The 25,465-nt window shown below is 34.3% G+C and overlaps 4 protein-coding genes and 7 pseudogenes across 11 annotated transcripts, besides 2 other annotated features; 3 read left to right on the top strand and 8 right to left on the bottom strand.

The window, feature by feature from the left end:
* Positions 1–29: 29 nt before the first annotated feature.
* On the bottom strand, positions 30–2,516 carry TVAGG3_0959000 (clathrin adaptor protein; the record flags this gene model as incomplete). Its single annotated transcript, XM_001322468.2, has 1 exon — positions 30–2,516. The coding sequence occupies one exon, from the start codon at positions 2,514–2,516 to the stop codon at positions 30–32; it is 2,487 nt and encodes an 828-aa protein (XP_001322503.2).
* Positions 2,517–3,764: 1,248 nt separating this feature from the next.
* Positions 3,765–25,465: part of a mobile genetic element that runs on past the window's edge.
* TVAGG3_0958990 (uncharacterized protein) lies at positions 6,290–6,802 on the bottom strand (the record flags this gene model as incomplete). Its single annotated transcript, XM_051253402.1, has 1 exon — positions 6,290–6,802. A coding segment is annotated over one exon (513 nt), but the record flags the coding sequence as incomplete, so codon positions are not given.
* Positions 6,833–7,263, bottom strand: TVAGG3_0958980 (annotated as a pseudogene). Its single transcript has one exon. A coding segment is annotated over exon 1 (431 nt).
* On the top strand, positions 7,597–8,449 carry TVAGG3_0958970 (annotated as a pseudogene). The gene has a single exon. A coding segment is annotated over exon 1 (853 nt).
* TVAGG3_0958960 (uncharacterized protein) lies at positions 12,456–12,929 on the top strand (the record flags this gene model as incomplete). Its single annotated transcript, XM_051253401.1, has 1 exon — positions 12,456–12,929. The coding sequence occupies one exon, from the start codon at positions 12,456–12,458 to the stop codon at positions 12,927–12,929; it is 474 nt and encodes a 157-aa protein (XP_051078975.1).
* Positions 13,217–13,635, bottom strand: TVAGG3_0958950 (annotated as a pseudogene). Its single transcript has one exon. A coding segment is annotated over exon 1 (419 nt).
* TVAGG3_0958940 lies at positions 15,148–15,700 on the bottom strand (annotated as a pseudogene). Its single transcript has one exon. A coding segment is annotated over exon 1 (553 nt).
* On the bottom strand, positions 17,344–18,429 carry TVAGG3_0958930 (integrase core domain containing protein family; the record flags this gene model as incomplete). The annotated part of the gene is made up of 1 exon (XM_051253400.1): positions 17,344–18,429. One exon carries the CDS (start codon positions 18,427–18,429, stop codon positions 17,344–17,346), a length of 1,086 nt encoding a protein of 361 aa, XP_051078974.1.
* On the bottom strand, positions 18,449–18,857 carry TVAGG3_0958920 (annotated as a pseudogene). The gene has a single exon. A coding segment is annotated over exon 1 (409 nt).
* On the bottom strand, positions 19,276–20,844 carry TVAGG3_0958910 (annotated as a pseudogene). Its single transcript has one exon. A coding segment is annotated over exon 1 (1,569 nt).
* TVAGG3_0958900 lies at positions 21,979–22,174 on the top strand (annotated as a pseudogene). The gene has a single exon. A coding segment is annotated over exon 1 (196 nt).
* Positions 23,779–25,377: a mobile genetic element.

Raw genomic sequence — 25,465 nt, 5'->3', positions numbered from 1 at the left:
TTTTACAAAAAGAACAAAATAAATTTTTTTTAAACTAAATCAAGAACAGCATTCTTGATTACATTAATAATAGGTTGAAGCATTGAAGCTTCTGTAGCTCTAACTTCCACACATGTTTCATTATTCGCAGTGATAGAGAAAACAATTAAAATACCAGCATTTGCAGCAGCAATTTTATAAGAACCGATATAAGCATTTCTTGTTTGAGGACTCCATATACATTTATTCCATCCTAAAGCATTCATCATTACCTGATCGATCTGTTTATCTTCGACAGGAGTATTGGAGACACTCTGTTTCATCGATTTATCAGAAAGATATTTCCACTTTTCGACGAAACTTTCCTGTGAAACATTTTCAATTTCACTTGAAAACATTTTGTTGATTACTGGACATGGTAAATAATAATCCCAGCCATTGAAACTTGCAGATAACAAAGGATATTTCTGGAAGGCATTGACAGCTCTACAATGGTCTCTTATCAATACAAAACTGTTTGCTGCAATGATGCTTGGTCTCTCTCCGAAAACAAATTGTAATCCAGGCATTTCTTCCGGAATTTCGAATTTGTCAATTGACATCGGAATTGAAGAGTTGTTTTGGATATTGTAAGTTATTGTTAACACAGGAAGTTTCTCTTCAATGAGTGCGTATATAGCAATATTATCATCCTGGAACAGAATTCCTCTTTTGTCTTTGTAAAATGTTTCCAAAATTTTCGTGATTTCGGAGTGTTCCAAACTTGGAACAATTGGAGAATTCGTCATTGTAACGAAATTCGATTGGAATGGACTGATATCGCTATCCATACTCATTGGCTCAAGAACTACTTGGCTCTCCGGCTTACTTTCAAGATTAGATTTAGGTGAGTTTTCGTGTAAATCGAATTTGTAATCGGTTGGCACTTTTTTGATTGGAGAAATCAAATTTGAATTCCATTGTCCTTCGCTTGCCTTTCTTACGTGATGTCCTGCGACTTCCTGGGAATAACTTGAGTAAGGAGAATGCATTGAAGCTCTTCTCGTTGGAGTGTGTGTCTGCGGTGTCTGGTTCGGCGTGAATTCGTACAAAATTCCCATGTATTTCGGTGTTGTCAGAGATTTTTTCAGAACGATATCGTTCGATGACAAAAGTTCTGCTCCTTCACGACATCTCTGAACAACTTCTGTTGACTGCGAATTCAAGTGATCCAGGAGATAGTCAATAGCTGGGGCTCTCAGTTCAGGAACTCTCGTGCTGATCTTGACCATGGCGGTGATCATCATGGCTTGGCTCGTATAATCGTAGAGATCAAACTGATAAAGAATTGTTTCGATGACAGAATTCGGGCCACAGTCACATAAATGGCCGTAATTGCCTGCAAGAAAAGCAGATAGCTGGAGAAATGATGGTGTAAGGACAGAGGCTTGTTGCGTGTTCTGTATTATACGCAAACAATACTCTGTGGCAGATTTTTGAATAGTGTCACGTTTTTCAATAAAATCTGCCACTTTTATCCAAACTTTTTTGCCAAATTCAGGGGTACCTTTAAGAAGCATATCCACGCACTTTGTGAAGACTCTTTCGGCATTCTGGTCACGCATAACAACATTTGCACATGCTAATTGTGCATCTGTGAGAAGCCATGAGCCTGCATACTGAATAATTCCGACCAAAATGGATTCAGAAGCTGCATTATTCACAGAAGAGATAATGCTAAAGATCTTAAGTGCTAAATGATCTGTTTGCCTGTCTTTGGCATAGATTGGCTGCAAAATTGCACCTTTTTTGTCGTAAATCTCTTTGTTGAATGAATCTGTCTGCCCAACTAGGTTGAGAATGGCTTCAAATGAGAATCTGTTGCTAAGAGAACTGCCTTCTTTTGTATCTGCCAGTAAAACCGAAATTAATTTTGATCTTCCTTTTGGATCTAAAGGAGCTTTAGCTAAAGTCTTCATAGCTTCTGTAAATACAGCCATAAATGAGTATTCTTCACGTTCTTTGCGTTTCGCTTTCCTTAAAGTTAATAATTTTCCTAAAATTGCGTTTAAATACTGTATTTCGTTGTCATTCCATGTTTTATTGTATGAAAGTATTCTAAACAAGTCAGCTGCGATGAGAGGACGCTGTACTTCGGTTTTCTTTTGTTTTGATTTTTCGTCGCCTAAAACGAACGTTGCGAGGACTCTAATTGCTGAAACAAAGACGTCATGGTTTTCCTGTAATTGGTTATTGCTGAGTAATGATAAAGTAAGTTTTGCAGCACTACCTATCATTGTTGCTGATTTTGAGATAAGTAATTGAGGTAAACTAGCAACTACTTGCTCGACACAGCAAAATAGCTTCGTTTCATTGTAAAAAGTTGCTAAAACGCATAATGCTTTTGCTTTGATACAATCTATGATAGTTGTTGATAAAGCAATATCGCAAACAAGATGTCCAAGTTCCCTAACAACAGCTGGTGTTGGACAAACACTGATTGTTGATAATGCAAGGCCAATAAAATAATTTTTGTGCTTTTTTTGATCCAAAAGCATTTCAGTTATAACGGGAAATAAAGATGGGGCAATGTCAGGATTTGAATTAAGTACTAATGATAAGATAAGAAATCCGGTTCGATTGAATTTATAAGATTTATCTTGCATTAGAATCGTAATATGCTTAGGATTTACTGGAATGTTGGCGCCAAACATTATTAATTGGGCAATTTTTCCAAGATAAAAACGAATTATCTTTGCTTTATCTTTTTTCGGCGGAGGAACATGTTTCGAAAGATTTGTGAGTACTGAAGCTGTTGTACCAATGGAATCTGCATTATTTGGGAGAATAACGCTCTCATAAAACCCTGTTAAATTTTTCTCCATTGATGCAATTTTTTAAAAAATGAAGCAAAAAGTCAAAATTTTGGTTTTCCTGATTTCTAAAATGGAAATATAATAGCTAATATTGTTATTGAAATTTCGCTTCTGTTAGCAAAAGTGACAGTCTTGAAATTATTGAAAAGTGGAAAACGAAAACTAATTTTATATGGGATTATCATTTATTCATCTCCATACTTGGCCGTTGCTAAAAACAATGATTATCATATGGCGTTTCTTCAACTTAAAGATATAATTGGTTTCAGTTTTTAGGTATGTCAACATTCATTTCATATATTTATCGACGCAATGAGCCCTTATTTGTTAGCTTGTAGAGTGACGATATGAGTTATTTGGTCGGAAGTTAGCCAGTCCATACTCTTGAAATATGACTTTCATTATATATATATTTAAGTCAAATCTTTTAAACAAAATTAGAGGGTGGTTTTTTAAAAATTTCTGAGATGAAGTGAAAGTTTTGGGGAAAAAAACCACATTTTTTTTGATGTGTTCCATTGATTATGAATCAATTGGCAAGGATTTTGAAAAATGGTACAATAATGAAGAATTTATTAGTATGCGAACGGTTTCAGATCTTACTCATATCTTTGACTATTGCTCATTTACTTCGAAGCAATTTTTCGAAACATTTTCAATCATTGGTAAAATGTTCGAGCCATCAGAACTTATTTCCATTATACAACATGCTAAAATAAGACATTATGAAGATATTAATACAGCTCTGGAAATTTTAGATTTTATATCAAAAATTTTAAAAACTAACATGTTACTTGGCATTTCTTCTTTCATTAAGTTACAGAATTCAAAATCAAATTCAGAACATAATAGCCAAGCAAATTCTGAACATCATGATGTACAAAATGATAAAACTACCATTGAAGAAAATCAATTAACACTTTTTGAGCTAGTTAGTATACATAACTAGTGTACTGAGGCACTGCGCGCCTCCTTACACTTGTTATGTGAATTTGACACTTTACAAAACCAGTAACATATATTTTTACAACACAAACGACAACACTAACTTAACATTAAATATTTACAAAGCCGCCAACCACTTCACTAATGTTTTCACAAACGACTTCACTAATGTTTTCACTAATGACTTCATTAATGTAAAAAATAAACGTTCTCACTTACAAAAGTATTGCAACTCCTCCCATTGCTGTGCTTCACATAACAGCTCATAATCTTCTGACTCACTTTCTTCTTCATATAGGTCAAAATCACTGTCAAAATAAATGTTAGTAAGTTTTGACAAATGTAATGAAACACGTTTACCGTTTGTATCGTATGCTTGTATAAACTTTCCATTCTTCATTCCTTCATAAACGCTCAAACTAACTTTACCCTTTCTCCCTCGTATCTGATAGAATGTATTTTCACGAGGAACGAAGAACAAATTCTTGAACTCATGACCGTTGTAGTTTGTTATCTCAATAGTTTTCGTCATTTACATCCAAATAAAATAAAAAATAAAATAAAAAATAAATGATATCACCACCCTCACACGTATGAAAACATAGCCATAAATTTAGGTGAAGTGGTGAGATCTCACCTCTTTTTTCACCTCTTTTTTCACCCTTGAATTCATTGCTTTATAACTCTCTTCCTTTCTCCAACTCTTCTAACTTCTTCCTAAGTTCACCAATGTTGTCCTCATGAAGTTTAATCTTTCTCAAAATTCCTTCTTTATCTAATGGTTGCTTTATCTTTCTAAACTGAACTCTACCATCCTTCATAGTATGAATGTAAAAACCTTCTGGAATAGTTCCTGATTTAATGTATTCTACCAAAAACTTTTGTTTCATTGCTTCAGTGACTTTAGTCGTCATTTCAATCAAATAAAAATTTTAATATTAAATAAAAATAACGTTATTTTTTCAGTAAGGAAACGCAGGAGTTTTACGATTTATTTGAGGAGTAGGTTCTGGTTTAAATGTTGGAGTCGGTTTAGGAGTTGACTTTTGAACAGGAGTTTGTACTTCCATAGGTTCAGGAGTCATTGAAGGTTTTGCTTGTGAAGGCGTTGGTTTTGGCGAGGTGTTGGAGTTTGTTTAACTTCAGCTACTTCAGTATTATTTACAACATTTGCTTTATTTCTTTTCAACATCATAACTGCTCCTGCTGTAGCTAGCAAACCTAGTGGGAGACCATATTTTATATAGGACTTGACCAAATGCTATTTTTGACAGGAGCTGGTGGAACACCTAACCTTGGTGAGACTGCTCTTTGCCATTGTGCAGCTCGTAAGAAATATTCAATAGGTGCTCCATAATCGTTTGGTAAAGTTTGTTTCATAGATGGTGAAGGTTCACGAGAGCTTGATGAAGAACTCATTTATAAGCTTTAAAAATAAACGTTCATCCTTTATTCCTCACTGTCGTCCGTAGCTAAGTTATAGTCATCTAATCTTATTATGGGATGCCATTAGCACGCACCTGAATGGCAAAGCAACAATCCCTCATAAATCCAATAAGTGGCTTTGGTACATTTTCAGTTGCTAGTTCAATAGGTCCTTTAACAGACAATTTGTATGTTATTGGAGCAGTAGATGTTTGACCTTGCTGGAAGCAAAAGTCCACTTCTGTTGGAAAACCACATAAGAAATGTGTGTTGTCATAGCTATCCCATTTATGTTCCACACTACCATCATCCACCAATGACCTCATAACATCTTCATTAAATCCTATCATATCATTGTTTGTATTGCAAGCGTTCGCAACCATTTCATAAAATACAGGTCCATATGATTTTTCAGGTTCTGCAGGCATATTTCCATAAGCTCCCATGGAAAGCTGAAGATATTTAAACTTAGGGTTCTCAAAATTAACATAATAGTTGTCTTTCTTTCTAAATAGTGCCCAAATACTTTTAACATTAATAGGCGTATAAGCTGCTGTAAATGTTGCACTTGAACTATCTGTATTCTTTGAGAATGAACCGTCCATAGGAATCCAATCCATAACTTTAACAGGAAAACATAAAGCCTCGTTTGTATAATGTTCTACAAGTTCTGTATAAATGTTAGGGTCTAAAGAGAATGACTTTGGATGAATGAAACATTCATTAAAATCCATCTTTGTTCGAAATAGTTGCTGGGTTACAGTTGTAATAGTAACTGTTCCACTAGCTTCTACTGCCTTCGTTATCATAGTGAATGGTTCATTCCATGGAACAAATTTATTTGTCGGTGGATTTGAATCTGAAGCAAATGCAACTTTAAGAGTTGGATTGAAAGCAATGATATCATTTACAGATATAGATGTGCATTGTAAGGCGTCGCTACTGAACTTTACTTTAAGCTGAATGTTTCCTGCAAAAGCTGGAATAAATCGAATAGCTTCTAATGGAAGGAATCTTCTAACAGGAATTCTTAAACGAAGCTTAAAATCAAATGATTTTCCTGCTGTAATTGGACCACTAACAATTTGTCCTGTTCTGCATGTTCCCGAATGACTCCATACATCTTCATGTCGAGTCTTTGAGAAAACATCTACTTTCTTTATTTGTTCGGTAGTTTGTGAGTTTGAAGTTATATATGCTTCTTCTCTTGCGTTGTCTTGAGAATATACGATACGACCATTTGCAAGGATTTGATATCCAGCAACTGCATAGAAAGCGTCATCGAAACCAATCCAAAATCCTGGTGGGTTTGTTTTATTGGAACCTGAACCAATTTCTTTATCTACAATAAATTGACCTTCCATTTTATACGTAATGAATGTATTGTAAAGGTCCAACATATTTTCACCAGGAGGTGAGAGATTGAATGTTACCCATGTGTTATCTTTAGCAGTTCCAGGTTGTGATGGAATCTTTGCGTCAGAATATTTTCTATTAGTGTCACCAATTTGAACTGCATTGTCTATGATATCGAAATATGAGCGAATCTGATGAATATGCTCTGCTGGAGTAAATTCGTTTAACTGTTCGTTCTGCATGTATTTACTTCGGATAAAAATATCTATTTACTTCATTATTCTCACTCTTCTTCTTGGCATTCGTGGTGGAAGTTGTTTCTTGACATTTTCAATGAACTGTACATTCTCTTTTGTCTCAACTTCTTTCACTGGCGGGTCAGGGTTCTTTGACTCGGTTTGTTTTTCAATGAAATTCACGAACTTTGCAATAAGCTCTTGGTTCGTTATTGAAAGTACATCTGGCTTCTTTTCTTCTGGTTCTATTGACTTTTCAGTTTGAATAGAAGGCTTAACATGGGCTTCGTGGACTTCACCCTTGCCATACACCTTAATGTTGTCGCTTTCTGCATTCGCTAATGGAACCTTTCTTTTTCTTACGTATATTTTACCATCTTTACTCTGACTTACGTAATAGAAAGGATGTTGTATTCCTCTGCGTCATTTAATATAATAGACTCTCGCTCTGATTTTGACAAGCTCATTTTACATCGGTTAAAGTTTTAATTTTGTTTTTTATCTGCAGTCAAATGACTCAGACAAGCCCTACGGACAAGACCCAAGGGGTCATAGATGTTGAAGCATTGAAGAAAGAAATTCGTGAGCAAATTTTATCCGAACTGAAGGAACAAAAACAAGAACAAAAGCCAGAGAGACCAAAGAGAAAACTTAGTGAAAAACAACTTGCTGCATTAGCTGCTGGAAGACAAAAGAACCCACGTTTGCTGGCGAAGAAAGCTAGAGAAGAAGAAGCTGAAGCAAAAGCTAAAGAAGCTGAAGCAAAGAAAGAGTAAATGGTTTATTTTTATCCGAATTAAATGTATAGACAAATACCTTTATCTGTTGCGTTCAGTAGTGAAAACCCTGACGTCAAAATAAAGGGGAACAGAGTAACGTTTAAGTTTCCAACAGACTGGATTGTGAACATAAATGAAGAGAAGTACATTGGCATAACATCTATGTATATAACACGTGCTTTCAGAAAGGTTGACTTTATACTTCAAGTCGAGATAGAAAATGACGAACAGTCTTTAAGCGCCCAAAACATTCACATATACAAATACTTTAAAGACGATACAACATTGTTGCAATGTATGATTTCATTTAATGAATGTTCGAGAAAAAGTTCAACATTGAAGTACAAACTTTACAGCCTTTACGTGAGTTTCTTGCACAACTGAAAGAAGAAGGTAGTCAGCCACAACTTATAGACTTTCATTATGAATTTAATGAAAATGAAGATGGAACACATGACTGTCAGTTTGTTATATTCTCACCATTCAATGAAGTCGCTAAAGAGAAAGAAAATCCATTACGTATAAGATTTCAAATCTCTGAACCAATGATGACTTCAAGAATGTTTTCAATTATGATGCAATGCTTCCGAGGAAAAATGAATTTTCAAAGATTGTAACACCTGGCATTTGGGATAGAAAGCAAGCTATATTATATTCAAACTTAAGTAAGGGAGTTGAAAATGAGTTCATTGGTCATACAAGAAATTCACCATTACCAAATCCTAAATACTATAAATTAACTGGCTTCAATCGTGAGTTTTGGATAGACATGTACTCAACTCACGACCATAACTGCCCAGTGTTCTTACCTCCAGACCATAAGGACTGTCTCTACATTGAAGCACAACTCTTAAACTCTACCATCGCAGTATTGTAAATGACCACATGGGCTTCGCCCTTGCCGCTAGTTTTATTTTTATCATGAATGGTCTCACTGCTGACAAAAATAAATGACCTCAGAACTTCAACTTACGAATAAAGCTTGTTTTAGTCGTTATTGAGAAGTTAAACTTTTCAGCAAAGCAAGGACTAGAAGACTTACATAAGTCAAATCCAATCTCTTGACCATCATGAAGTGCTTTGTAAAGTTTCATTAAACTGAACTCAGAGTCTTTGTCAAATTTTCCTTGCGGAATCATTAAACCTTTATCTTCATCATAGAAACACTGAACAGAGTCAGGAAACATTTCATTAGCGGTTAAAGCAATAACATCTTGCTTCACGCCTTTCATTCTGCAGTGAAATGCAACTTCATTTAAATCATTCGTGAGTAAGTCTATGTAAGTCTTCTTTCCACAAAATATTGACTTGTATGCTAAACTTTGTTTTCCAGGTGTTATTTCTGAAGTCGCTATGAAATGACCAAGGTTTTTACCAATGAGAACTCTTCCATAACGTTTCTCAAACTCTTCAGCTAAACGAGGGATATCTTCATTGTAGAGATGCATACTGTCGGTGTCGCTATAAAAGATGTCCATTCCTAAGTCCTCAGCAGTACAGAATACTTCACACATTATTCTCTTCGACATAGATAGAATATTTAACACCAAGTGGACAGAAGTTAAAGTGTCTGCAAATGCTTTTCGTTAGCTTGAAAATAGTTTTATCTGAACCATCCAAACCTTCGAACTTCACTATATGGTTGTAGTTTCTGATGGCATATCTTATAGCATCTTTGTCATTTACTATGGTTATTTTTGACTCAATAGGAGATAGAATAGTTTTGCCATAAATACTGTTCAGAATGAGCTTTATATTTTCTTGCAAAGGATTTCCTTCTTTCTTATACTTTAACCTTAACTCAAACAACTTCTTTACTTCATCTCTTATTCTAATATCTCTGTTTCCATCGTAATAGTATCCTTGCAACACTTCACATTTGACACCTTGATATTTTATAAGGTCTTGTAATGTTATATGGTCAACATACATTAAACAGCAAGTGTTTGAACTTCTGGGAACGTTAAGTTCTGGATTTAGTTCAGGGTCACAAACTATTAAAGGAAAGTGTCTATGTATTCCAATCTCTGTTATCTTAATGAGAACAAAGAAGCCAGACATAAACTTTTCACCAATGGGTTCCTTTTGGTCGTCATCGAATAAATGTCTCATGAGATACTCTGTGCTTAACATTTCCTTCATACCTTTGGAATACCTTCTAAAGTATAAAGTCTTGCTATAGCGGATGGATATAATGAAACTGCGTCGAAGTCAGCAATGAGTTTCTTTTTGCTCTTTTGTTTCATGTTATCTGACAACATACATCTTCCACCTTGAATGCATCTCGAAATAAATTCTCTTGGTTTATTTGAGAGGTCATAAAATTTCCATTCGGGAAGTACACTCTGTTCTCAAACAATTTGTTAGCAATAGAACAAATACTAACGTAGTCATAAACGTTTAAATCAAACTCTTTCAATATGTCATTGCGGAACTTAACAAAACCTTCTCTTAAAATTCTTACATCTTGTTTGCAATAAAATGTGCTATACTTTTCTAAGTCGAAGTGGTTTTCATCTATTCTGCAACCTTTGATGGAATCTATGTTTTCATGAACGTATCTGCATCCTGGATAAACTTACATGCTTCAGAAATGACACCAGTTCTGTTGTCATTTGCTAACAAAACACTGCTGTAGTAGTTGTATGGAAATACTTCTTTCGGTCCTGTTTGTAAGTTAAACATAGCAGGAAATAGTTTAAGCTTCTTATTTATAACACTGTAAGAGTCTTTTATAATAATTGCCCTTCCTTTATATAAGCCAGTTATTTGCATTGTTCGTGAACCTTTAATGATGGGAGTTCCTTTCACTTCTGTCATGTGTCTTAAGATGAAGTTTATATCATAACTGAGGTTATGGAAATATATTAAACTCTTGTCAGGAAGTCGCTCCAAAAATTCTGTTGCACAGTTCTGACCCCAAATGCTTTCACTCACTGAACCATCTTCACTGTCATAACATATGTTAAAAGCTTTATGAAAGCCATCGGTACTACACTCAAAGTCAGCAAAGAAAACGTGCTCAGGAATGAACTTGCACTTATTTTTATTTACTTCTTTTGACTCTGCTTTCTTCTTCAGTTGTACACAATACTTTGGAGCATATGTCAAATCTTTAAATGGTGCAAGGTTCTGTTTATATAAGTCAGTCGTATATGTGAAAAGTTCTCCATAAGAAATAGGTTCGAAATATTTGCACTCCCACAATGTTTTCATAACATCCCATAGCGGTGTAGTTCTATCATGCGAACTACATATTTATCTTCTCTCTTTGTATAAATCTTCATCTGTTTCTCAATGTTCATTCCACCACACTCCTTCAAGATTTCTATATAGTTGCGAATGAAATATGTTGTCATTGGAAGTCTTTCATTTAGCATGTAGTGGTCTTCAACAAGAAGTAAGTCAATAGTTCGAACAGTTTCACATTCTTTTGGTATGTATCTCTTTATTTCATTATGTCTTGAGTCATTGAAATAACCAATGGTAACATTAAATGCTATACCTGTTGCGTCAGAAATTTCTTGTACTTTACTTTGAGGAAAGTCTCTAACACGAATGACTTCTCTCATGTGGTCAATAGTTTCTTCATTTACTCCAGCCTGAATGCAAGCATAAACGAAACAATTGTCTTCTGTCATAAGTGTTGCAGTTCTTTTGTTCAGTTCATTGAAGATTTGGTAGCGTTCAAGATTTATAGGTAATGTGCAAAGATACTTCCAGAACTGACCGCTTCTCTTCTTATAAAACTTCTTTTCACCATTATCTTTCCAAAAGCTTTCTATAAGTGCTGGGTTTCCTGTTTGCTTAAGAGCTTCCAAAATGGCTTTCTGGTCATTTGTCAGTGTGCTTTCATCTCTATATGGTCTCTTTTTTGGTTTGCCTTTCTTTACATCTGACATCGTTAAGCCTTCATATTCTGTTAAATCATACATCTTTATTTCGGTAAGATTCTTTATGTTTGTCAAGAAGAAGTCATAGTGCATTTCAACAATACCTGCAGCATTTGCTTCTATCTCTGATATAAAGTTCTCCTTCAAGAGCTGATGTAGTAATGTTCCAATATTATTGAGTTTAACGTAGAACATTCATACTTTCACCAGTTTATAACATACCATCCATCTCTGTTGGGAGTTTATTTTAATCTTCTCTAAGAGTCTCATGAAACCTTACCGAAATGTTTGTGTAAGTAGTCTCTGTTTGGTTCATCTAAAGCTTCGATGTTAAAGTCAATGAGTCTATTGCCTGACTTCACATTTCTCTTCCTATTCTCTTCATCTTTCTTTAACCATCTCTCACCTTCTTTTGGTTTGTCGTCAATGGAACGAATGACATCGTTAGCTTTACGAACTTGTTCTATAGCACTTTAAACATCTCTCTTCTCTGTTGTTTCAGTGTGTCGTCTCTTCTTCTTGTTTCACCAACGTTTGCATTTGTTATGTCAAACATCTCTTGACGAACATCATGCGAAAGAGCTTTACGAGTATGACCAACGTTTGCATTTGTTATGTCAAACATTTCTCTTCTTACTTCATGAGGTACTGAACGTCTATGATATAAGTCAATAGCAACGTCATTTAAAGGAAATGCTCTTGCATGGACTTCGTCCTCGCCGCGTTGCGGCTTTATGAACTCATGAATTCTATCATAACTTATTGCACCATTATAGTCATTGAGGATGTCAGCGAGTGCTTTTTTTTTGTTGCGTAATGCTTTGCAACATCTATGTTAGCTTCTGTAAGAAGTTGTTTTATTTCCGAGTGTTCTAACTTAGACAACTTCCGATACATCTTTAGTAGGAAATAAAAAAATATTTTTTTGAAAAAATTAGATTAGATTTTTTAAGTTATTTTTCAAAATAATTTAATATTTTTATTTTAATGAAACACATGCAAGATTGCAAGTTCTTTTCATACAATGCTCTCGCTACTGCCATCAAGAATGAGTTCAATAATGCTTCAAATGTTAATGTTATCTTTAACAAGAAGTTTGTGAAAGAATCTAAGTTTGGTCAGTATGTCAGACCATTAGCTATCGTCATTGACCGCAAACGTTATACTTCACAAGAGTTAGCAGTAGTTTTGAAACAAAAGAGTTTCTTCGTGAATGTCAAAGATACTCATTATACTGTTATAAAGAACTCTAATATTGACTTCTTCAGTATTGCTTTAAATCTTTCCGAACAGAAAGAATATAAGAAGGGTGAAACAAATGTGAAATATTATCCTTCATCTCTGAAGACAATAACGAACAAAGATGTTATACAGAAATTCTTACCAAAGGTTGAAGAAGCTTCAATTGACATTGACGAAGGAAGTGAAATGGTTGAAGAAATAGACCCTGAAGCTATTTAAGCAAAAATATATTTTTGGTTAGTATTCATATGGATATTTTACAACAATTCCCCAATGTATAAACTTTTCATACGCTTTTTCATAAGCTTTATATACCTTCAGAAATTTTGCATAATCTTTAGAAGCATTTAGATATTGTTTAAATGCTTTGTATGTCTTCATAAATTTTGCATAATCTTTTACATGCTGTTCGTTCTCCTCTTCTGTCATGAGTTCCGAATATTCTAAATTCATGTTCTTTCATATGAGATAAAATTTTATAAAAAAAATAAAATTAGCTTAGATTTTCATTCTTCCTCTTTGAAGTTATCGAAATACTCTGTTATTTTTCCTTTAACAATGGTAAGTCTTCTTTGAATGTAAGTATTGTGCAACCTTTGATGTCATAGTGTGTTTGAGGAAGAGTATTTTTGACAATTTCCTTTATTTGCTCATTCGGTGTCATTGAAATCGGTAAGTTTTCACGATAGAACCAGTTTCTGTCAGATTTGTAAATCTTAGCAAGGTCATAAAAGCTTTTGTTGTTTCTTCTGACTAAATGCAACATAACCATATCTCTGTCTTCTTCATTTTCCATCTCTTCAGTATAAATCATATACTTATAGTTCTTTTCCTTTCCTTTTGGTACTGAACGCGGTATTCTTTTCTGTATGCTTTTGTCTTTGGATTCAATGACTTCATCTTTTGCTTGAAGTTTCTTTTCCATCTGTTCGCGTTCTTGTCTGTGAATTTCGTCAAGAAGTTTACAAACATACCAAGCATAACGAGGTGAAGCCCACATTGCTACAGCATTTACGAAGAAGTCTATGAACATAATATCCTCTCAAACCGTTTGGCAATTTTTCACGATTTCATAGAGTTTTGGCGACTGGGGTTTTTACCTACTCGCTGTTCTTCACTGTTTTCAGAAAAAAGTATGTCTCGCTGTGCTTCATTTAATAGTTCAATAGTGCTTTGGTTCCTAAACCAGTCTTTAGGAAGTTTAGTATCTGGAGCATAACATGCTGTCAAAATACTTTGCATTTGGTACATGTCATCTTTGACTGAACGAATGAGACGTAACTGTTTGTTATATTGTATGTACTCGTATTCTTCATTTATGACTTCATGAACGATAGCAGTTGTTGTGTTCTCTGATGTTGTCATTACTGTCTTTACATACAAAATAAAAAAAATAAATAAAAATAAAATTAGCGTTATTTTTTCTGAGATAAACACTATTTCTTCACAACATTAAATTTTATCCTGTATGAAATGACTTTAAAAAGATTATTGACTGACTTCGAATACTATCTCATTGACGCACTGACAGACCCTCAAAACTGTGTTGAAAGTTCTTTAAGCTTTAAGATTGAAGGTACGACGCATTTTGTCTTCACTTACGTATTGAAAGAATATGACCGTTATCATAACGAAGTGAATCAAACACTAATAAAATTTGTAGATAAAAAATTGGTTAACAATGAATATTTTAAACGTGAAGACCCAAACACTGCTGGAGATGATGAAGAATACAGACAAGTTATTGAAAAAAATAACGCAAGATTAGATGCAATAGAAAAGAAGTTTAATGAATGTCTTACAAACACGTATGAATATCTTATGCGGTGGGAAGCTAGATGGAAATAAATTTACGTCAAATATGCAATTTATAAAATCTTATGTCGACAGGCTACGTAGCACAGTGGTCTAAGGTGGTGTTATGGAGGGGTCAGAGTCTGTGGTTCGAACCGCGACAGCGCCGTATTTTCTTATTTTCTTTGTTTGTCTTGTTTGTCGTGAATAAAAAGTGTCATAAAAGTGCTCTATCTTCCACGTGAATAAATAAAAAATTTACTTTATTTCTTCTTTATTTCTTTGTTCCCGTGGAAGAAGGGTTTTGCTGTTTTTTCTCAGCCGAAATCAATGATTTTTTCATTTTTGGAATCCTTAGCGAATGAGGAATCTTTTCTCTCGTGGAAGCTTTGAACAAAAATATATTTTAGGTGAAGAGGTGAGATTTCACCTGTTTTCTCACCTAATTTTTCACCCCAGTTATTTTATAAGTGTTTTACATGGTAAACGTTATTTTTTAAATTTTGTGAAAACTCAACGGTTTGACACATGCCCTAAAAATTATTTTACTCAGAATTTTGTTGCTGAATTCAATAAAAATATATTTTAGGTGAAGAGGTGAGATTTCACCAGTTTTCTCACCTAATTTTTCACCCCAGTTTTTTCACAAGCGTTTTACATGAATTGTACGATGTATATTTGAAATCCTAAACAATTTCGTAGCTTCTATTTCTTCTGTCAGTATGTCAAAAGTTTTAACTATGCCGAAGGTTTCTTTATACTTCTTCTTGACGTCAGATAGAAGGAAATCTTCTGCTGTTGGATAGTTTTTGTTCAGAAATTCTAACATGTCATTTTATCTTCTGCTGGCTTTTCTGCTTCTTTCTTTAAGTCTGCATAGTCGTTTCTCATTCTTCTATCTCTTTGACTGAGTAGTTATATTTCCTAATTGCTGCTTACATTTTGAACATTGCGGGTTCATTTTTGCGTTATACATTGAAATAAAACCAGCTAAAACAACTAAGGCGTCAATTGCTCTCTTCATCTCAAACATAGCGGGTCTTATTTGTTCGTTCCATACTTTGCCTCTTCTATCTTTATCTCTTATTTCCCAAACACATTTTGCAACTAATGAAACAAAGTTATCGTAAGTCTTAAACTCCTCAGATTTATATATGTCAGAAATGTTTTTATACCATGTCGCAATCTTTGTCCATAACCTTATGGTTGCAATGAAAACCAAGGAATTCATAATTTACTTTACGTATGAACTTCTTTATTTCTACTGAGTCAGTTGTTTCACTTCAATTTCGTCGAATTCAGGAATAGTGAGTTTTTGTGTTGGATTTCAGGCAATTTGGGTAAATGGTCAATAATGTCCTGCATTTCATAAAGATATTCTTCATTTTCTTCATCTTTCGCACTACAGTCTAAATTACTTGTTAAAAGTTCTTGCTTTATCTTCTGGATTTTGTTTCGAAAGTATATGAAGAAGGAATGAAGTTTTTCATCTCTACCAACATTGACGTAGGATTCATGACTAACGAGTTTGGTGCTGTTGTTGTTTGAATTGTTGTTGTGCCGATTGTTGAAATCATATCTTTTATACAAAATAAAAAAATAAATAAAAATAAAACTAACTTTATTTTTTCTGTCTTAAGGAAATTCATGAAAATTCACGGGGGTGAAAAAACAGGTGAAAAAACAGGTGAGATCTCACCTCTTCACCTAAACATTATTTTTGGTGAAAAATGACCAAATTTCATGAATTTTCACAAAAGACCAAAAATAAACGCTTTACATGTATTTTTCAGCAACTTCGTCAAATAATTTTATAGCTTTATCTATCTCATCTACTTCAAACGTTTCTTTACCTTTCATGGGAGCACCATACCTTTTCTCAAACTTTTCAAGTAGTTCTGTTTCTGCAGCTCTCATATCATTAACGAACACAACCTTGACTCTATTGACTGTAGAGTCATATCTTTGAGTTATATTATATGTTCTTCCTATCTTATATCTCTTTGTATTGAAGTCCTTCGGTTTCTGAACGATGTAAAGTAAGCCTTCACTGCAACGTTCTGAGTCGAATGAACCATAAGTTATGAAGTTATATCCAACAACTGGGTCAATCCATAACAAAACTATTGGTATAAGACTTTTGTCAATGAGATATGCTCTTGTTCCATGAAATGCTACTGATATCATAAGCTCAGGATTTCTTGTCAAAATTTTCTGAGTTGAAGCATTTCTAACCCAGTCGTTTGTTTTCTTTCCAGATGGTGTTATAATGTCTGACAAAGAATATTTGTTGTATTTCTTTGAGTATCTTACGTTTAAATCACCTATTCTAACCACTTTGGTGTCATTGTCTATCTTTCTAACTGTTTCAAACTCAATGTTTGTCATTACTGTCTTTACATACAAGATAAAAATTTTTCTTAGAAAAAAATTAGCGTTATTTTTCTTTCATAAGGAAATGTCAAAAATTCATGATTTTCGAGAGTTTTAGACCATGTTAGAAATGAGGTTAGAAAACGTGTTAGATCTAACATTCTACCCTAAAAATTATTTTTTATTTTTTCTATCTTAAGGAAATTCATGAGAATTCATGAGTTTTTGACGAAGTGCAAAAGTTCACTTCGTGTCATAATGCAAAAAAATAATGCTGAAAACACACAAAATTCATGAGTTTTTGACGAAGTGCAAAAGTTCACTTCGTGTCATAATGCAAAAAAATAATGCTGAAAACACACAAAATTCATGAGTTTTGTGTGTTTTAGACCATGTTAGAAAACAGGTGAGATCTCACCTCTTCACCTAAAATATATTTTGTCTGATTTACATCTAATGAAAAAGTTTAGAAGAATTTTCTTATTCTTTCTGGCATATTTTTGTCTTTCCAGTACTCCCGCTCTAATGGTCCCAGATGTGTTGGCTTTGACTCTCTCAAGTTCTTAGATGGTATAACATCTTCAACACCTCCTTCATATCTTACTTTATAAGTGTCATCGTTTATGTTGTAGTCAAGTATTTCAATAACCACTCCTCGCTTTGCTTCGTCAATGGTTTCAGCAAGTTTGCCATTACTACTTTCGACTAATTTATGTCGAGGGTAAAACGCAATAGAGTCGTCAGCAGCTTTTATAAGATATCCATTACCTTGCGTAGAGTCTACGATATAATAGTTTCTACTTAACCTTAAACGTTTCTTTGTCAACGGTTTGTCGTCAAGAACTACACGAACTTTTGTACCAGGAATGAGGGTAAATTGTGTTGAATTTCTGATATTTTGTATTTGGCTTCGTTTCTTTTGTATATACTTTTCTTCTTGTTGTTGTGTCATTGAATTTGGTGTATGTCCTGTTGTAGAATGTGTTGAGGAATTATATACTTCGAGAAAATGTTTCATTGTTTCTTCGGTAAAGTCTCGCTCTTGGTTTAAATCTCTGAGCGTCCTTATGAAGCGGTTTATGATGCCGAGTATGTTATGGTTATGGTCTTCAGTAGTGTAGTGAGTTATGTTATGCTTAATGAGAAATTCTGTGATTTCGTTGCTGAGGTATGCACTGTCTTGGTCTGATGTTAAAGTACTTGGGTTATGTTCTGCTACAAACTTTTGTAAAACTCTTAACACTTCACGAGTTCCTTTATTTTTCATTATATACGCAAAAGCTTTACGAGTGTTAACATTAATGAAGATGAGGAATGGTTTATGTCCTCCTTTTCTGCTTTGAATGAGAGTGTCAAATTGGTATGCGTCGGGAGTGTTGGAGTAAATTGGTAAAAAGTAGTCGTAAGGGTTTATTTTTGTTTGATGTACAACATTTTTGTCAAAGAACCTTTTCACTTCAGCTCTGTTAGTAAATCCCCAACTCTTTGCAGCTTCATTGAACTTCTTAAATGACCTCCATGGATGTTGTTCGAATACTTCTTTCAAGCTCATTTATGTAAAAATAAAGAGTTTAACCAACTCGTATCCAAGCGTGCATTGTTATATAAGGAGGCATATAATCTTTTCCATTACCTGCTGGGTCTGTAATACCAGCTACAACATGTGTATGATTTCCTGCAGTTCCACAGAAAATACCTGTGCTAACATCTTTGGGGTCAGTTGTGATATCATATCTATCCATTCCCTGTCTATCCGAACCTGCTGCAAGATTTCTATAACTCTTTTGTTATTGAATGTGAATGGTTTCCTTCCACAGATGTTCTTCCACTGAACCTATGCATATGTGAAGGAAGGTTTTCAATACCTATTTTCTTTGAACCTCCCATCTTCATTGACTGCGTATTAGTGTAGAATGGAAAACTGTCAACTATTTCATACCATCTACCACCAAATAAAGTGTTTGGATTTATTGGATTCATAGACGTATAAAACAGCTCCTATAGGATATATTAAATCATATATGCTCATAACTCTATAAACATATTCTAAAGAACTTATGTCATTAAATACCATTTGGAATGTATCTCCCGGATGAAATGTTGCATTTGTTCCACTTTTATAATGTAATGTTAGTTCAATAGAATTATCCAAGAAAAATTCAAAAGTATCTGGTTGAAGACCTCTAACAAATTCAAATGGAGTTGCTGGTTCACCATTTATAATTTCTGTTGTAAATGTCATTGTATCTGGTTTCGAAAATTTCTTTGTTAGTTCTGCATCCACATAAGTTTTGTCTGCTTTTTTATCTAACATTGCTGGTAGTTCATATGTTTCAAAGTTTCTGACATGACCTTTGATATTTATACATTTGTTATTTAAGGAGTTTAGTGTATCTTTTACGCTTGTACTTGGATTCTCTAAAGGTGCACTTGAACCAAGGGTATAGTTCAATATTATGTCGTCTGCTCTAACAGTAGTGAAGGATTTATGTGTATGGTTCTTGTCGGCTTTACTGTCTAATGTAGCTTGAAGTTCATTTATATCGGAGATGCTGTGTTTATGAGATTTCAAAACTTTGTTCATTGCTTCGAGTTCAACTTTGTCAGCTTTACTTTTAATAGCATCTTCAAACGTTATTTTGACTTAACTCTCAAAGTAAATCTTGGTTCAACTAATACACCGTTAACATTGAAAGTAGAGGCATAAATTTCACCGGTATAACCAAATGCTTCTGGTGCTTTAGCTACATCATACTGTACAGTACAGCTTATGTCATAACCTTTAGCACGAATGTATTTATATCTTCTTTCATTAACATTTTTTGTCTTCGCTTCATCACTTCGTGTTAAATATCCATGGTAGTCCGTTATAATCTGTTCGTCTGAAGTTATATAATGAACATGGTTCTTGTCCGCTTTACTATTTAATGTAGCTTGAAGTTCATTTATATCGGAGATATTGTGTTTATGTTCTTTATCTGCTTTTTCGGCTAATTTCTCTTCTATCTCATTTATTTCAAGTTCATGTCTACCACCACCTCCCGAAGAAGTATTTTTCTTCAGTTCTTGAAGAACGTCCACTTCGCCATCTTTGGTGTCAATAATGAGACTTTGAGTTAAAACCTTTCCTGTCTTAATGGATGTTTGTAAAACTTCTTCTTCACCGTGTTCGGGGTCATGGTCGTCATCATATCTTGTGAAATCAGAGATGTTGTCATACATTAAGCATATCTGTCTCAAAAGTTCTGCTATTTGAAACTGGAACGAAAGATATACAGAACTTTCATCATCTCCTAAAGTCAAGTCTGCTTTCTTAAGTATTTCTTGAATGTATGCAATGAGAACAGAGTACCTTGGAAAATATTCGAACAATATTTCATTAGCTGTTGGTTTTGGTGGTTCTTCTGGAGTTTCTGCATCTCTTGACTTCAATGCTCTTGCTCTCAAAGACCTAAATGTTAGAGCACCGGGTTTTACAAAGGACTTTATAAATGCTTTAATAGTTCCTGGTAAGTTATTGTTAGCATTAAGTAAGTTCCTTATGCTTCCATCATGTACGTCCATAGCACTATGTAAAAAATCTATACTTTTCTTGTAGTCAGCAATAGACTGACTGTGATTTTTTAAAGATTTGTCAATACCTTTAAGCCAATCTTCATGCATGTCTGATACTGAGCCAAGAATATCATTTGCTTCCTTTAGTGTATTTTGTGCTTCTCGTAAAGTATCCAATCCCGTACGTGCATTGTTTGCTATACGTCTTACAGTATCTATTTGACTCCTTGTTTCTTGCATCCAACCAGATAAAGTTTTAATAGTATCCGAACCATTTGAAATGAAGTTCAAAGCATTTTTAACGTCATCTAAAGCTTCTTCACCAAGTACTGCCCATATCTTTCCGATTTGGTATTGAAGAACTCCATATGAAGCAGCTGTTAAACCAGTATTTATAAGGTCCCATATCCATGATTTAGCAGTTTTTCCATCCTTTCCATCCTTTCCATCCAAACCGTTTTCGCCTTGAGGTCCTTGTATTCCTTGTATTCCTTGTGGTCCTTGTATTCCTTGTGGTCCTTGTGGTCCGGTGTCACCCTTCTCTCCTTTCAGTTCATCTTTATGTTCGTTATAATATTCTAATGTCATAAGGTGTACATCATTACTGCTACCAGCAACGCCGAGAATTTGTTTCTCATTCATGACTAAATTCTTTAGGCATTTAATGTTGTCGTCAAATCGAAAGCTCTTTAACAATTCAATGAGAACATTCAGTACTTTCACTAATGAGGCATCTACTGTAGAATTTATATATTGCACCGTTCCATCATTTATAATAGGAACTTTGCTTGTTGTAATGAATGGGTCATAAGTGTTAAAAGTATCGAAATCAATGACTTTTTTAGTTTTTCCATCGTCAATGACTAAATCATTGCCTTCAATGGTTAAAGTTGAGTTTTCGTTTACTAGTTCATGTGCTCTTCTTGCTTCATTTGTTTCATACGCATATGCAGCAATAGTCATATTTTAATGAGAATAAAATGTTGTTCTATTTGCAAAGTACAGACCCAAACGAATATGGAACAGTAAAGCTTCAAACAAACTTAGGTCTTCAGAATGAAGCGCTTGCTTTCAGAGTTGTTGACTTTAATACTATTGCTTCATTCGTTATAACTGACGAAACAGATTTCATAGAGATTGAAATAGATGACAAAAGAAGTTTTATAACATTTCCTAACAGAGCAGAGTATAGAATAGATAAAATTGCTGGAGTCATAGGTACTCTCATAAATGAAGAAACTATTGACAACATAGATGTCGAACTCTCTTCTGAGGGAACATTGAAGTTCAGTAGCAAGAAAGAGTTTAAGATAACACGAATGAGTCATAGAGTACAACTTCTTTTGGGTGCATACCATATGACATTTCCTTTGAAAAGTGTTGACAAAACGATTGAGATGAAATCTGTTCCATACGTATGTTATGGTAATTGTTTATACATTGAGTCTAAAATAGCTAATGTCACAGGCATTTCAGGAGTTAATAGTAAAGGTTCAGTAGAATATAAATCCTTCTGTTATGCAGTCAATTCAATGTTCATTCCAAACGTTCCTGTCATAGCAACTCATTTAGGTAAATGGGTTCGCATTAGTCCTCATAATTTGAAAGACATGCAATTCAGACTTGTTGACTTTCAAGGAGAGCCTGTAGAACTGAAGGCACCAGTGCGAATGACTGTTGAAGTTGACTTTTTAGAAAATATTAAATGCAACAGCTTACAAGAGAACTCAGAGCTAAAAATATAAAGTATGAATGTTATGTATTAGGTCATGAACTTTGGTTGTTGCTGTTTGATGAAACAAATGAGTTAGTTATGTCAGTCAAGAGAACAGAAAAATATTGTGTTAGTGAAAACTGCACCAAGTCAATAAGATTAGGTTTGCATTATGAAGATGAGTTCGATACTGTTGAAGAAGTTTTGGATAGATATTACAAATTGCTTTAATTTACTAAAACATATTTCAAGCAAAGTTTATATTCTGTTGAAAGTTTTGTATACTCGTTCGAATATTTATACTTAAACTCAACTCCTGTAGTTCCTGGTGTTTCAATGATGCGGATGTTACCTATTTTCATGAATATTGGCGTTTGACCACAGCATTCGATTTCAGGGTCGAGATAGTCAATGACACATTGCTTTCCTGTTATTCGTGAGATAACATTTTCAAGGTCCTCCTTTGTTAGAATTATTTGGTTCTTGCTTATAAGATTTGTCAAAAGCTTCTTATCGTCTTGAGTAAAATTGTTTGGTATAACTGAAGAAGGTAATGGTCTACGTTATCTGAAGGATTTGTTTGAACATTTATGTAAGGGTTGTCGTTGGCTTCTCTTGAAAGAATTTGGTCCAGTGGTGGATACTCTAATTTAACATCTGATGTAGCGTTAGCGTTTGAAGCTGAGTTTAAATTCACGGATTTCAGTTCTGGTTCTTTTTCTTTCAAACACTCTGAACTATAGTTCTTTATGACAATATTGTTTGTCGTTCGTGAGTCAACATTTGATGTTGGTTCAATTGGAACATTAACGGCACCAGCTAAGATGGATTTGCTTCTCATTTCATATAGAATAAAAACCTTTTATATGTATGAAATGAACAATATACTCGACAAGGGTTTGAATGTAAAGCTAACGAATGAAAATATTGTTGAATTCACTGAGACAGGTGCTGTGTATAAAGATGTAGAACTACTGAACAAAAGAGCTAAGGGAAGAAGCAGGAACATGAACAAAGGGTGGAAGCCTATAAAAATTTATGTCAATGATGGCTCAGGAGGTTCAAACATAAAGTATGCAGAAAGTTATAGAGTTTATGCTCTCAAAGGTGAAAAGCCTTCATTTAAGAACAGCTATTCTAACGCATATCCTCAAAAGCTAACGGATGGGGAAGTGGATGATATGAATGACAGCAAAAATATTAACAGAAATGGCGACAGAGATGCATGGAATTTGTTTACCATCAGTCAATTGAAGGTTAAACTTTAAAACAATGTTGGTCGTTCCCATGGAATATTTTTGACTTTAATGGTATTAGTCATGATATGAATCTCAAGGTATGAACGAGGAGAGATGAGAGACTTATATGCTTCCCAAATTTCTTCAAAAGGTAATGTTATACCTGACTGTTTCCAAATGAGTTCAATATCATAACGTGAGAAACCTTGAAAGATAACGAAGTCAGTTATGAGACGTTTTATGTTTAAAGCAAGGAAACGCCATGTTTGCATAAGTATTGCTACAGTTAAGTGGTAATGTCTGACTTTAGTAATGATGTTAGCTAATGGTGAGTCAGGCTTTGACACTAAACCTTTTCCGGCGAAGTCGTCACAAACGAGCAGAGTGTTTGAAGTATAGATCCAAGGTGATGTGATTTTTGCATCCCTGGGATGGACGATACACCCAAAGTGTCACCTTTTTGGGATAACATGAATTTGAAATATCATGAGAGTTCTGCAAACCATATGCACAATATCTATTCAGCCTGACTTCTTGTATATATGAGTTAGACTTCTTAAATATTGTGCTTGAGGCGATATAAGCATTTCCGAGATTACCATCGTGCTCTATAGTATGCTACTTCTCCCTGGTTCTAGCTCAGTTCCAAGGATATTGGCGTTCAAGGATTTGGCAAGGTCCTTCCGAAGTCTCTCATTCGATGAGAGATTTCGGAAGAATCTTGCCTTAAAGTACTCCAACTCTTGTTCTTTTGTTCCTAAATAGTGAGAAAAGTTATTTGACTACTTAAGGTAGAGATTATCCGAGGTCCCTCATTTGATGAGAGGCCTCGGATAATCCCTGCCTTAAAGTTGTACACTTGTAGTCCATGAGAGTGTAAGTATACATTGATAGGACAGCTTTCTTCTGAAGTCTTAGATTTGATGAGAACCTCAGAAGAAAACTGTCCTATTTTATAGTAAAAGGAGTTTCAGGAGCTCCAAAGCTCCCTTTCGTAAGGATTAGGAGCTTTGGAGCTCCTGGTTCGTAGATGTGTTTCGCATCTTTCATCAGCAAAGGACATTTACCATCTGGGACTCTGTTGATGGAGACTCAGGAGCTCCAAAGCTCCCTTTAGTAAGGATTAGAAGCTTTGAAGCTCCTGGTTCGTAGACGTGTTTCGCATCTTTCATCAGAAGAGGCCCAAATGGTAAATAGCCTCTGCTGATGAGCTTCAGGAGCTCCAAGGCTCCCTCTCGTAACGATTAGGAGTTTTGTAGCTCCTGAAGGTAAGGTAGGATTGCTCTGATCTCTAATCAGTAGATGCCATGCCTCATTATGAACTCTACTGACAAGAGATCAAGAGCTCCAAGGACTCCCTTTTTAGTTAGTGGCGTTCTCACCATTTAGTAGGATTGCTGATCCTACTAATGAAGTGATCACTTAGTATACGTTTTGAATAAATTGAATTTTTTTTTAGAATTTAGTATTTTTTATAGACATCACATGTATATTATAAATACATAAATATATTCTTTAATTCAAAAAATTCAATTCGGTTTTGGGATGGGTATCCCAGCCCCAAGTATTCAATTTTATTCAATTTTTTAAGAATTTTGGGTTGGGATGCCCAGACCAAAACAAGCTTTATATTTTGATGTGTAGATACGTATGTGTGCATCATTGTTGTGTTATATATTATGTTTTTAATGAAAAAAAAATCTGATTCAAAAAAAATTATCACTAATTAGTTGATAATATAAAGAAAAAATAGATAAATTGTATGTTTTGAGAGTATTTATCCACATTCACTCATATGAATTTCATTAAATAGTGTCTTTTTACTCCCAAATTTATTTTGAATTATTGAAATCAAAGAAAAAAAATCAGAAAAATTTCTCGAAATTTTTATTTTCAAAAAAAATTTGGATTTTATATTGAAAACTGACACCGGGAGGACGATAGGGCTGGGATTGGAGATACCCCGCTCACTTGGGAAAAATACGGATCTATATTTGAAGGATACTTTTTGAAGGGGTATTTTGAAAGTTTTGACAGAATGTAGTTTGTAAGTCGTTTCATATCGTAAACTCCTGAGTATT

Source organism: Trichomonas vaginalis, chromosome I, assembly GCF_026262505.1.
Source record: "Trichomonas vaginalis G3 chromosome I, whole genome shotgun sequence".
In the NCBI taxonomy this organism is placed as follows: Eukaryota; Parabasalia; order Trichomonadida; family Trichomonadidae; genus Trichomonas; species Trichomonas vaginalis.
The sequence above is the reverse complement of the archived record's forward strand: the minus strand, read 5'-3'. Positions and strand labels throughout refer to the sequence as shown.